The sequence below is a fragment of the Podarcis muralis genome, chromosome 8 (genome assembly GCF_964188315.1).
Source record: "Podarcis muralis chromosome 8, rPodMur119.hap1.1, whole genome shotgun sequence".
In the NCBI taxonomy this organism is placed as follows: domain Eukaryota; kingdom Metazoa; phylum Chordata; class Lepidosauria; order Squamata; family Lacertidae; genus Podarcis; species Podarcis muralis.
This window is the reverse complement of record NC_135662.1, coordinates 45,152,608-45,165,529: the sequence shown is the minus strand read 5'-3', so window position 1 is coordinate 45,165,529 and position 12,922 is coordinate 45,152,608. Positions and strand designations below refer to the sequence as shown.

Genomic DNA, 12,922 nt, shown 5'->3' with positions numbered 1-12,922 from the left:
AGTGCAGTGGACATTCCTTTAATTTTAATAGGAAGTAAATAAATTCAAGCTGAAGAAAGATTTGGGACTGATACTGTTTTATATACAGCCTGCAGCTGTAACTCAGAACATTCTGATGGCTGTGAGGAAGGATCTGGTCGCTGTTACTGCAAGTTGAATTATCAGGGTGAGACCTGTGACCGGTGCGCTGAAGGATACCATAGCTTCCCCTTCTGCTATGGTGAGTATCCATATATCAACACACAGCTCTGCATTTTTGTCCTGTCTCATTAAACATCCCCCCTACACATGCATTTGTTCCAATCATATTTCCCCAAAAGTCACCAGTAAGTAAAAGTTATACTGCAAAAAAAGACAAGGAAATAAATATTCTGGTTTTTGCAATGAAGCATGGAGGGAAGTAGCAGTCATAAATGTGAGATAAAGCTGAATTCTACTAACAAAACATGTTGTTATATATCTCTGTGACTGGTTGGCTCATGGGTTGGGAAGCAGACATCTGCAACTTCTATTTTTAAACATGTTTTCTCTGGCTGAGTGTTTCTGCCCCTCCCCAACCCTGTTTTCTTTGTTTCCATTCCAATACTGCGTAATATTTCAGTTGTGTTTCAGGCTACTGTTACTTATAGAACACAGCCCTTAGAAAATAATGAGATGATGATGATAATGATGATGTGCGATTAACACAGGGCGGCGTACAACAATTTAAAACACAACATTAAAAACAATTGAAAACAACTTACAATCAGAAAAATAGGATGGGTCCTAAAAATATACATCTTAGTCTGTTGTCAAAGGTCATGGTATATAGACTTCTCTTTCTAAAGCTGCAAGACGTCTACATACCTAAACATGGTGGGGGCGGGTGGATAAAAATGCAGAAAACAGCTAGAGGAAAGGAAGCAGGTGGGCATTGAAGCATTCCAAAGGTCTACCAGCACAAGGGAAATCCCTTGAATATTTTTTAAATGCATCATTTCACTCAGTTCTCTGTAACAGAGGAAGGTGAGGAGGAGGGATGAAGAACAGGGTGGACTGGGGTGAAATAAAGAGTGGAGAAGAAGAGAACTGGGTGAAGAAGAGCAAGGGGTTGATTGCAAGAGAAGGTGAGCCAGGGAGAGATGTGGGCAAAAGAGGGTGTCACGAGTCCCTTAGGGTATCATGGAGGGAGTGGTCAGACATGGAGGAAGAGTTGGAGGGGCTTGAAGAATAGGCACTAGAAGACCTCAGGGAGGGTCCCTATGATCATCATTAATTCTGGGGCACAAAATGTGTCTGAATTTCAAGGAGGGACACAGCATCTTGGGGGACACTGGGGAGGGCCCAAGTAGATGGATGGAGGAGCCTTCTACTCTTCTCCCTCAAGAGATGCCTAGTCCTTTGGTGGTTCCTCCTGTCACTCAAGACTCCACCCCTTCTGGGGAGGTGGCTAGCAGTAAGTCTGATGCCATGTTAGTTGTGTGTCTGCCTCTGTCACCTTGGAACAAGGCCAGCCCACCTCAAGTAGTGCCTACTTGCTTGCCAAGTCTCAGGACTGCAGCTTCTTGCCACTAAGGGCATGTTGCTTGTTGCATCAATGCCTTAGCTGGCACTTAGCCCTATATTTAACCTCCCATGTACTTGCGGATTCCTGTAACCTGTAATACGCCTCATGCATTGATCTAATCTGAAAACGAAAGCCTTTGGCAGAACCAGAGTTGTGAGCTCAAGTTCTTCTTCAGATGAGGAGGGCCAGGACAGAGCGCTGATCTGAGCAAGGGTAGGGGAAGTAAGCAAGAGGAATGTTTTGAGTGAGGGAAGGGGAAGAAGAAGATTTGGGTAAGGGAGAACATAAGGCCAAGGGTGGAGGGTGGGGAGAAGAGAGGTAAAGATGATGTGTCAGAAGGGGGATTTGGGAGGAGGAAGAATGACAAAGAATGTTGACAAGTGAGGAGCCAGAGTTAGTCAAAAGAAAAAAGGAAGGTAAGAAGCAAAAGATTTTGTTTTCAGCCATTGCCCCACCTTCCTAATCCCAACAAGTCTATGCAGCTCCATGCATGTAATATCTGGGAAGGGCTGTAGCTCAATGACAGAGTTATCTACTTTAAATGCAGAAGGTACAAGGTTCAGTTGTTGGCATCTTCAGATAGGACTGGGAATGTCTCCTATCTGTCACCCTGGAGGGATGCTGGAGAGTGTAGACGATTGTGAGCTATGAACCAGTGGTCTGGTTCTGAGTAAGGAAGCTTCCTATATTACATTAGAGGAAGGGCTGAGACACAGTGAGATACTCTCTGCCAGCCAGGATGCACCAACTCACATCCCTCCCCCACGTCTTCTGGAATTGTCTCAAGTAATTGTCATGATTCATTTTATTATTGTTGTATTAAATTTGTATACCACCCTTCACCCAAAGGTCACAGGGTGAGTCACAACACAAAAATCATAATGAGAACAAGGACAAGGACAAAATAAACCCATAACCACCACCACAAACACATTTAAAAGGTCATAGAATGTTAATCAGCCAAAGGCCTGGTTGAAGAGGAAAGTTTTCCCCTGGCACCTAAAGATGCACAATGAAGGTGTCAGCTGAATGCCCCTGGAGAGAGCATCCCGCAAATGGGGAGCCACTGTGGAAAAGGCCCACTCTTATGTTGCCATCCTCCAGACCTCTTGTGGAAGAGGCCCACAAAGAAGGGCTTTATGATGATCACAGGGTCTGGGTCAGTTCATATGGGGACAGGTGGTCCTTGAGATAATGCGATCCTGAGCCATTGTATCATATTTATGAAATTATAAGTAATTGTTTTAAACTGTGAAGCACATTGAGTGCTTTGGGTAGAAAAGCGATGTATAAATGTAGTAAGTAGGTAAAATGTACTAGGTATTTTCTGAAAGTTGTCTTCTTTTTCTCCCCTCTTGAAAGGGAATCCTGTTTATCCTGTTACTCCAAGTCCAGAAGACCCTTCAGCTGGTCATATAGCTGGCAAGTGATCTTTTTCTGTTGTGTTTCCATTTTTATAATTTAATGACCCTGTATCCATCATAGGCACAATCCCGATAAATAAAGTTAATCTGAGGGTGGGTTTACTCAAGTAGCATATGAGTTTTTCTTTCTGAGGCTGGTTTGTATGTGGATGTTCAGAAATTGTTAGTATGAATGTGCTTCGTCTTTGGATTAAAACCTGTGAGTACTTTCCTCCTTTGGTTGGTGTCCTTTTTCTCTCTTACTGCCATCTCATTTTCTCCCTCTCTTTATGCCAGCCACTTTTCTCCTTTCTCTTTGCCTCATTCTTCTTTTCCACGCAGCACACTGCCCAGAGAGGGACTGATTGCTCTGTCCGTCCTCTGGCAGCTTGCTCAACTTCTGTGCTGGGATGAGAGAAAGAGGCTTCAACACCTCAATCTTATGCATACTTACTCAGGAGTATAATCCCAAGTAAGTATGCATAGGATTGAGGCCTTGAGCTCAGTGGGGCCTTGTCACTTAAACCCAGTGGGGCTTACTTTGAGTAGAAATGCATGTGTTTAAAGGATTCCTCCAAAGAATCCTAGTTTATAAGGGTGTTGAGGGTTGTTAGAAGATCCCTCAGAGAGCTACAATTCCCAGCACCCTTAACAAGCTCCAGTCCCCGGATTTCATTGGAGAAAACCATGGCTGTCAAAATGGTATAAGAGTGCTTTAAATGTATGGTGTGGACATGACCAAAGGCAGACAGTGCATCACAATGATTCACTTCATTCTCCATTGAGAGAAGGAACCCATGTTTTGCATGCAAAAAGTCCCAGGTTCAATCCCTGGTATTTCCATTAAAAAAAAAAAAAAGAGTCAGGTAGCAGGGTGATGTGAACGATCTCTGCCTGAGATGCTGGAGAGCCACTACCAATCAGAATAAACAACACTGTGCATAGCTTCTTACATTTGAACAACGCCAACATTTGGAACTGTACGTGCTTGTTTTAAAAGCTTAATAAATACTACATTTTTAAAAAGAAGAGGAAGATAGGCTTAATACATGTGTGTATGTCCACCTGCAAAGGAAGTTGACTTCTGCTGGTCAATAATTCTTCCATCACAAGACCTGTCTGTTTCTTAGCATTGAAAATCTTTTACTTAGAGCTTCCTGGCATCCTCAGTTCCTGCACCTGGAAATCAGCAAGGCAGGGCTTATCCTTTAATAACGTTCTTTAGCAACTAATAGATTTGCTACATTTGAGGGTTTCCTTTGCTTGTTCTGTTAATTCCACGACGTCATTCTGTCTTTCTGCATTAGGAAGCTGCAAGCCAGGATTTTTTGGGCCACGTTGTCAACGTAAGTTCTACGATTCTGATTCTGCTGACAGATGCCAAAATCAAATGCAATGCAATTTTAACCCCCCCATCCAAATACATTTGAATTTCAAGACTATTAACTTTTTTAAAAATGTCCCTAGCTTGCCAGTGCCATGGCTCAGGTGCACTAGGTGATCGTGAATGCGACAGACGAACAGGACAGTGCCGATGCCGTGAAGGATTTCAAGGAATTGCCTGTGATAGCTGTGCTGTAGGCTATTTCCAGTACCCTTTCTGTCAAAGTAAGTAATCATGGTTTTGGCTTATTTTTATACGGTATTTGTGTTGCGTTTTTGTTAGCCACCTTGGGAACTTATTAGATCACAGATAGGGGACCTGCAGTCCCCCCGATGTTGCCCATAATCTCTGATCCTTGGCCATGCTGCCTGGAGATGATGGGAGTTGGAGTCAACCTCGGGACAGCCACATGTTCCATATCTGTCTTAAAAAATTCAGACAATGAAGAAAAAATAAATATCACTTCCAACAGGCTTGGGGAAGGAGCATGCTGACCTAGTTATGGAACTTGTGAGTTTTCAGTGCAGTTCAAGTTAATCGGATTTCCACAGTGGCATAAATAATTAGCTTTCTTTAGAATCAACTTTTTATGACCTGCATGTCAAACTGTGACCTAGCAAATGGTGGGATGGGAGATAGTTTTCACTACAATCCTGGAGGTAATTTAGCTTCTGAAGTGTGTTAAGATAATTATAGGATAGAAAACAGAGGAAGATGGAAAGGAATTGCTGAAATAATAAATAGAAGTGGAATACAAAAAGGGAGGTGTGAGGAGGTCGATGGAAATAAGCGAATGAAAGATGGGATGTTGAAAATGTTTGAGGTGATTTTAAGTTGTTTTTGTTTGTTTTTGTTTTACTTTGTATGTGGTGTTTTGTATTGTATTTGTATTGTTCTTTTTTCTTTTTTCTTCTTTCTTTTTTTGTGTAATGTTGTGCTGAAATTGTTTGAAAAGTAATAAATATCATTTAATTAAAAAAAAACCAATCACTTCTGAAAGTGCCCTGTCTTCCCCTGGCAGTGTGTGAGTGCAATTTAGCTGGCACCCTTCCTGAAATATGTGACTTCCTTGGAAGATGCCTTTGCCGTGTTGGCGTAGATGGCTTTCAGTGCAACGCCTGCCAGCCTGGATATTATTCTTTCCCCTTCTGTCAAGGTAAAATAAACAAATAAATAAATCTGACCGCATTGATCTGGTCAGGGGGACATCAAACTTGAAAATGTGTACAGTCGTGTGTTCCTTTTGGCTGCATCCTTATGTTTTGAGAATTGGGAGGGAAGCATATTGAGTTATTAGAAACAGCCTTACACTGAGTAAGGCAGTGGGTTATTTAGGCTGCAATCCTATACACACCTGGGAGTAAGTCCCTCTGAATTCAATGGGGCTTACTCAATGGGGCTTACTTTTGAATAGAGTTGTATAGGATTGCAGTGTTAGGTGCTATCCACTCTCATTGGCAGGCACTCTCCAGGGTCTCAGTCAATGTTCCCCCCAGCATGTCAGCTAAGATCCTGTAACTAAAGAGGCTAGCAGTTGCACATGGAACCGCAAAGCATGTGTTGTGCCACTGTACTGTATGGCTAAGGACCCCTGGATGGTAAAGTCCAGTCAAAGGCGACTATGGTGTTGCGGCGCTCATCTCGCTTTCAGGTCAAGGGAGCCGGCGTTTGTCCACAGACAGCTTTCTGGGTCATGTGGCCAGCATGACTAAACTGCTTCTGGTGCAATGGAACACCGTGATGGAAACCAGAGCTCAGGGAAACGCCGTTTACCTTCCCACTGTAGCAGTACCTATTTATCCACTTGCACTGGCGTGCTTTCAAACTGCTAGGTTGGCAGGAGCTGGGACAGAGCAACGGGAGCTCAACCTGTTGCATGGATTCGAACTGCCAACCTTCTGAACCGCAGGCCCAAGAGGCTCAGCGGTTCAGACCACAGCACCACCCGCATCCCGCTAAGCAATTACTGTATTATAATTCCTCCCCATACATTATGTGTTGCGGTGTCAAGATGCAATGTGTCACATGACTGTGTGACAGTTTCTTCTTATCACATGACCCAGTAATTGGAAAGTGATGGAAAATAAAGGCAACATAAAATATAAACAGCACTATGTTCACAGGAGTGCAGAATGCTTGCCCCTTCCTGAATGCGACACTGGAAAATATTATGAACTTTGAAAAGTTCTCCACTTATTGCAAAATGCTGGATTGAGACGACACAGCAAAAGAGTTTGATATTGCTGGACCGGGAAGACATACAAATGATTTAATGAAAACCATAACTTATATCCTTCAGTTGGCATGGAAGAATGTTTCATTGGAAATGAGTCAGTTTATGGCTTTGTTAAGAAAATGTACCTCAAATTGGCTTGGTTGACATGTTGAGCTTTAAAAAGTTGACATGAGGCCCAGGTGAGAGGGGCTCACAAAAGGCAGCCAAAGAAAGGAAAACATCTTATGAAAGCTAAATAGATCGGAAGGGAAATGTTAAAATCCCAAATATAAGAGTTGAGATTTATACATTAAATCCATAGCCATTAAAATTGATGAAAGACTCTCCGTTATATTGATTTAAGTGGAGCCATTTTTATTTGAAAATGCTCAGAAAACTGATTTGACAGTGCAAGAGCCCTTACTAAAGCACCTGAAGTACTGGGGAGTGGGGGGAGAATGTTTTCTGTTACATGGAACTAATCAGTGATCCCATTTGCACATGTTAAGAAAACGTGCAATAAGATCGTGACCACTTCCTCTACTTTTGCTCCTTCATTGCTGTGTGCTAAGCTATGGTTTGGTTTAGCACTTTGTCAAAACCCTGGCCCATGGTTTTGACAAAGTGCTAAACCAAAAAGCAAAAGGTTTGTTCTATGGTTTATTTGGGGGCTTGAAAATCACAAGACCAGGTTTGGACAGCAACACAACAGCAATTGGGACTAGAGGGCCCATGATCTTCTCACTGGGAGCTTTCATATTTACTTCTTTACACCAACCCATGGCTGGGCTTAGCCTTATGCCTGAATGAGGCCAGTATGTGATTTTGAGGGTACCCTTTTTTGCAGCAAAAGCCTCCAGCTAAGTAATTATCCATGAGGACCTAATGAGGCTTAGAACATCAGAATTCACCATACAGTCTAATAACGGCCCAGATAATTTGCCACAGTCATGTACAAGATGGAGCTGAGAAATCTGAACTAAATTCCATATTGAAGCCAAATTCAATAACGATTCTGATATATTTAAAAGTGGATTAGGTTACAATGTATCTTAAGAGGCATCTACCGGTACTTTGCATTCCTGCCCTCCCTCTGGGCGTCTTCAGATAGTAGCTCACAGCTGGAGGTGCATAAAGAACTTTTTAAAAAGTGAAGTGAAGTAGCAACAGTAGTTTGTTAAATCTCATAATGTACCACAAGCCAATGCATATGCATAATAAATGCATTACTTTCGGCTCTAAGCAGCCATTAATCTGTCAGTTTGCTTTTGCAGAGTTTAGACTGATCAGCATTTTTAAAATGTTCACAGAACGTCAGATGGTTATGCTAATAGCTGACATTGCAAAAAATTAAGGCATATTTAGTAATTGGCTGCTAGGCTCAGGGAATTAGTACTATAAGGGTATCATCTAGCAATACCACAAACACTTAACTAAGGATAACTTCATTTCATCCTGCCTGGTCCTCAGACATGTCAGTTATAAAGTGGACCCCATACATTTTGCTGCCTAAGGGAGAGCAGCACATGTTGCCTTCTGCATCCACCTTCCCAAGTCAAGGTTCATAGTACCAAAGCCAGGTCAAGTCGTTTTCATGCCTGAGGCAGAATATCCCTCAGCCACCTCTTCCCCTCCCTGTCAGTGAAAATGTGACAACACTAAATTAAATAGCCAATAATTTATTGCTCTTTCATAACATGCAAAAGCATCCTCCTGAGGTAGCCACCTCATTCTGCCTAATGCTAGAGCCATCTCTCTAACTTGACAGACAAAAAGGCATAGCGATTATTATTTGGTTACGGTGCATTGGTGTCCACTGGAAAACTTCAGGGTTTGCAGCTTGAAATTAGTTGAATTATTATTTTTTAAATAAATGTTGACACAATTTTAAATATTGATGTGCCAAGAAGAACACAATTTTTTTCTTTCACTGAAGGTCCTTCCCTCCCTCCCTCCTAACAGAAGCATTAGGATTTTTACTGCCATCTCTTGACATTTGCTTTGGGGGATAAAAATTATGATTAAAATCTGGGGTCCCCAGTGTAGCACCTATGAGCACCAAAGAACCCCAAGACATTCTTCTAGGTACCCTTCAAAACCACCTGTCCCTCTCAATGTTTCTTCAAATAATTTTTGTTTTGGAGGGGTTGCTAGCTTCTTAAAGGCAGGGAGGTTACCTGCTTTAGTGGGTATAAGTGGGTTTTTTGTGTGTGTGTGTGTGTGGGGGGGAATTCTGAGCATCACCAGTTTTCCTTCTATGAAATCAGCATTCTGTGGTGCCCCCAACAGTCTTTTAGATTTCCAAACGTGCCCACAGGCCAAAAATGGCCAAGAACTTCTAACTTAAAGAGAACTAACAAACAACAATGTCATGGTTTCTTATTCTCTCCCCCCTTACAGAATGCAGCTGTGATACATCTGGGTCTGTGAGCAACATGTGTGGCTCTTTGGGACATTGTCATTGCTATACAAACTATGCTGGGCCAAAATGCAGCCAGTGTGCTCCTGGCTACTATAGCTATCCCAATTGTTTGCGTAAGTAACCAATCACGTTTCTTTCTCAGATATGAACTTTGATTTAACAATGTATTACTATACATGGAAGCAAAACTGTTTTAGTTTACTAGATGTATTTAAGAAAAATGATATCAGGTGACTGACAGGTGGGTTGCCCTGCCCACCTGTCAAAATTCAGCTTGCGATGCTAAGTTCTGATAAGGGATTTGGTCCATGGAGCCAAAAACGTTTCCCTACCCCTACCTCTAGAGAGCAGCTGCCACTTAGGACTAAACTGTTTCTAACAGGCATGTGGGTGGGAGGAGCATTTTGATTGGAGGCAAAGGATTATTGCCCCTGTGCCATGATGCTGATCTTGGTCACCCTCCCACTGTTGCACCAGCTTTTTATTTGTTAAAAAACCAGCTGCACAAGGGGAAGCTAAGTGACAAATTTCAAGTGTAAATTGACCCTCGATTGCATAAGGACCAGCAGACTGGCTCAATATATTGCAAATGTTTTGTTTGTGTGCCAAGCAACTTTAGCTTGGGCAGAATACACATTTTTGTGACTCTCTGATGGTGATGTTCACTTACCCTTCCCCAGCCTGGTGCCCTCAAAGATGTCTTGAACTACTGTTGCCATTAGACCCAGCCAATATGCTTGGTTGGCCCTGACCCCTGCTTGGGCCTTCTCATTGGCAGTTCCCTGGTTGTAGAATGCCCTCTCTGATGAGGTGTGTCTTCCTACCTCAATATCAGCGTTTAGGAGGAATTTAAAAACATTCCTGTTCACCCAGGCATTTGATGACTGAAAGAGACTGTTCCTGGCAACCTTGAAATGATGAGGTGTGAGGATATGTGACTGTTTTAAAATGTTTTTAGATGTCCTTGATGTTTTAATTTATTGATTTTTATTGCACCATTCTGCTGCTTTGTTGCTGGCTGGCTGTGCTGTTTTGGGAGGAAGGGAAGGATAGAAATGTAGATAATAATATAATAAACATCCAGAGGGCACCAACTTGGCAAAGGCTGCGTAACTAAGAACAGTATAGCAGCTGTGCAGCTGACAGAATTCCTGACAACCTACACAGTAAGCAGAGAACATGTTTTCCATGCTCTTTGCTTCAAACAACTCCCGTCCTCAGATTAACCGGGGGGGGGGGGGGGAGGGAGAGGGGGGGGGGGAGGCCTGTATTCAAAATTGCAGATTTCAGCACTGTATTGTTCAATGTAGAACTAGCTGCATCTTGATACTTTTTGTGAAAATTAACTTTTTGCAACAAAATTTTTGCAAGATTTGAAAGCGTTTGAGTAGGTGGACTTCAGAAGCTGCTGATTTCAGTGTGTTATATTTGTAGAATTTCACCAACTTGTGAGGCCTTTTGTTTTTTGCTCAATGCCCAAAGTGCTTGAATGGAGGCATGAAGACTAGAGGAAAATATGGCTCTTCTCATTCAGTTGAGGGAGTCTCTGCTCTCTGGCTTGGTGTCCTCAGAGAGATTGCCAACATAGCTAGGGGCTACATGAGGTGAAGGAGGATGAATAAGACCTCTGACCCCAAGTTACATATCTCTCTCCAAAAGGAGAAGCATGGAATGTATCAATCCACAAAGAAGCAGCTGCTTGCCAGAGCATGTCTCCAAACTTTTATCCATGTGTGTGTATATGTATGTGTGTAGTAATATGAAACCTGGTGTCCTTATAAAATTAACACCTTTCTTCAGCTTGTCAGTGCTCGACCCATGGCTCCTACCAGGGCGCATGTGATGCAGTCACAGGCCAGTGTGAGTGTCAACCAGGCTTTATAGGACAACAGTGTCACAGATGTCTCTCAGCAGCCAACAGTTTTCCTCATTGCCAAGGTAATAATTACCAAGACACATCTATTTATGGCGATATTTTAGAAGCAGAAAATTGTATGCGATCAGGGGAGATGGACAAGTTTTGCCCTCATTGTGCGGCTAATTACTTGTTTAGGCTGCCATTGCTAATTATAAGATGCTTAGATCTTAGAGCTCAGGTGGTGGCAGGTGTCCTGAAGGATTTAGAGGGACAGTTTACTGAGGCAAGGAAGCCATACTACCTTATCTCAGACATTTGCAAACCATTTTTTGGCTGAAGAGTGGGATAAAAATGTTTTAAATATGTTTTAAATAAATAAGTAAAAATAAGTAAAAATGTTTTAAATAAATAAGTAAATAAAATTTATTTGAAAATCCCTTTTTAAAACCATCCAAGTTGCTGCCTCTGATAGGAGCAAATTCCATCGTTTCACTATGTGCTGTGTGGAGATGTACTTTATCTGTTCTGAATCAACATTCTTCTGCTTCATTGTATGTCCATGCATTCTAGTGTTAAAAGAGATGGAGAAAAACTATTCTTTGTCACTTTCTCTATGGCATGCATACTTTGATACACTTCCTTTACATCCCCTTTTACTTGCCTTTTAAAATTAAGAAGTTTCAAATGCTATAATCTTGCTTCATCAGAGAAATTCTGTTGTCCTGATGCCACAGGAAAGGAGTTAATGGTTGTTTATAGCTCAATCCTCCATGAATGGAATGTGTCTGGATTTAAGTTTCAGAGATACAAGCACATACATCTCTTTCTGCTTTCCTGTGGTCATGAGGTTCCCTCAATGGCCATGGCCAAGTCAGTCAAAACCAATGACTGGGCAGTGTTATGTATAAAATTATTGGGAAATCTCACTCATGTTATTGGCCTCAGTTAATGTTTTCCATCTCTGTTTCCTACCTGTAAAATGGGACCAACATTGACTACAGGGCCAATGTGAGGATAAAACACTATGCAGTATGTACATAAAAGGAGGTATTTAAATATTATTAAGAATATATCTGAGAGAAACTGTCAATGTTTGTTGTGAGGCTCAATGCATAGTGAAATAACCAGGGAATACTTTCTTCACTTAAAAAGTGCTATATGGATTGTTGAAAATAAATAGCTTTAAAATAATGGGTTTGTTGTTTTTTTAAAAAAATGTAAACAGGAAACAGCAACGAATGTGACCCAGCAGGAACCATGGATTCTTATTCTGTAAGTATTACATAATAGAATTGTGTTGCATAATAGAATTGTCATGCAAAGGCATGTTCATTGAACTTTCATTTTCATAACAGTGGATTTATATGGAGAAAGAAACAAATAGCTGGCAACACATTAGCACCTATCCTGCTATTTAACCTGACTATGGCATCTACAATTATAACACAAGGCCACATTGCTAGGGCTTGAATGACTGGTTCTCCACCCTTTTCCGTTGCTAGTTAATGGGCATGGGGCAAGTTGTCCTCACAGGCACCGTAGAGGAGACTCCTCTAGTAAGTGACTTTTAGATAAGGAACTGTGTGGAGTGGGATGGTAAGCCCTCTTTAGTTCATAAGCGTAGGAGAAATGGAATGTTTGTCATATCTCCTAATATCAAATGTGTGAATATTATTACTTGTGAGATTTGATGACAATATACGTACATAATAGGGAAATGTTCTGTAGTGAATTTGCCTCTGTTCTGCTCAAGTCTCATTAGTTCCATTGTGCAAAGAGGTGTAAGACTGTTCTCCACTCAAACAGGTTTTTGATAATCTTTTATTTGTGTGTGTATATATGTGTGTTTTTATTGATCCATAACTTAATGTAAATTTTCCAGTGGACTTTATTGATGGGCAGTATAAAAATATTAATTTAAAAAGCATGAAGAAATCAACACATTTTCTAAATGTACACCTGCAAGTTGGAGGGATGCAGCTGTGAGTTGGCGGGGTGGGGGTGGGGACTTTCTCAGAGTTTGGATAGGTTCCTCCAGCTCCTCCAGTCACATGTTGAGCCATGCAAGGATCCAAACTAGTATAGTCTAGCAGC

General features: G+C 41.7%; 1 protein-coding gene across 2 annotated transcripts in view; it reads left to right on the top strand.

The window, feature by feature from the left end:
• LAMA3 (laminin subunit alpha 3) overlaps positions 1–12,922 on the top strand; it is a 137,896-nt gene that overhangs the window by 36,008 nt on the left and 88,966 nt on the right. Inside the window, exons 10-17 of one of the 2 annotated variants that reach the window (XM_077933093.1) lie at positions 89–220; positions 2,909–2,972; positions 4,261–4,295; positions 4,417–4,557; positions 5,355–5,489; positions 8,949–9,083; positions 10,771–10,908; positions 12,054–12,100. In XM_077933093.1, the coding sequence (XP_077789219.1) occupies positions 89–220; positions 2,909–2,972; positions 4,261–4,295; positions 4,417–4,557; positions 5,355–5,489; positions 8,949–9,083; positions 10,771–10,908; positions 12,054–12,100 (827 nt within the window). The remainder of the gene's footprint in view (positions 1–88; positions 221–2,908; positions 2,973–4,260; positions 4,296–4,416; positions 4,558–5,354; positions 5,490–8,948; positions 9,084–10,770; positions 10,909–12,053; positions 12,101–12,922) is intronic. The other variant, XM_077933094.1, reaches the window with a different exon arrangement.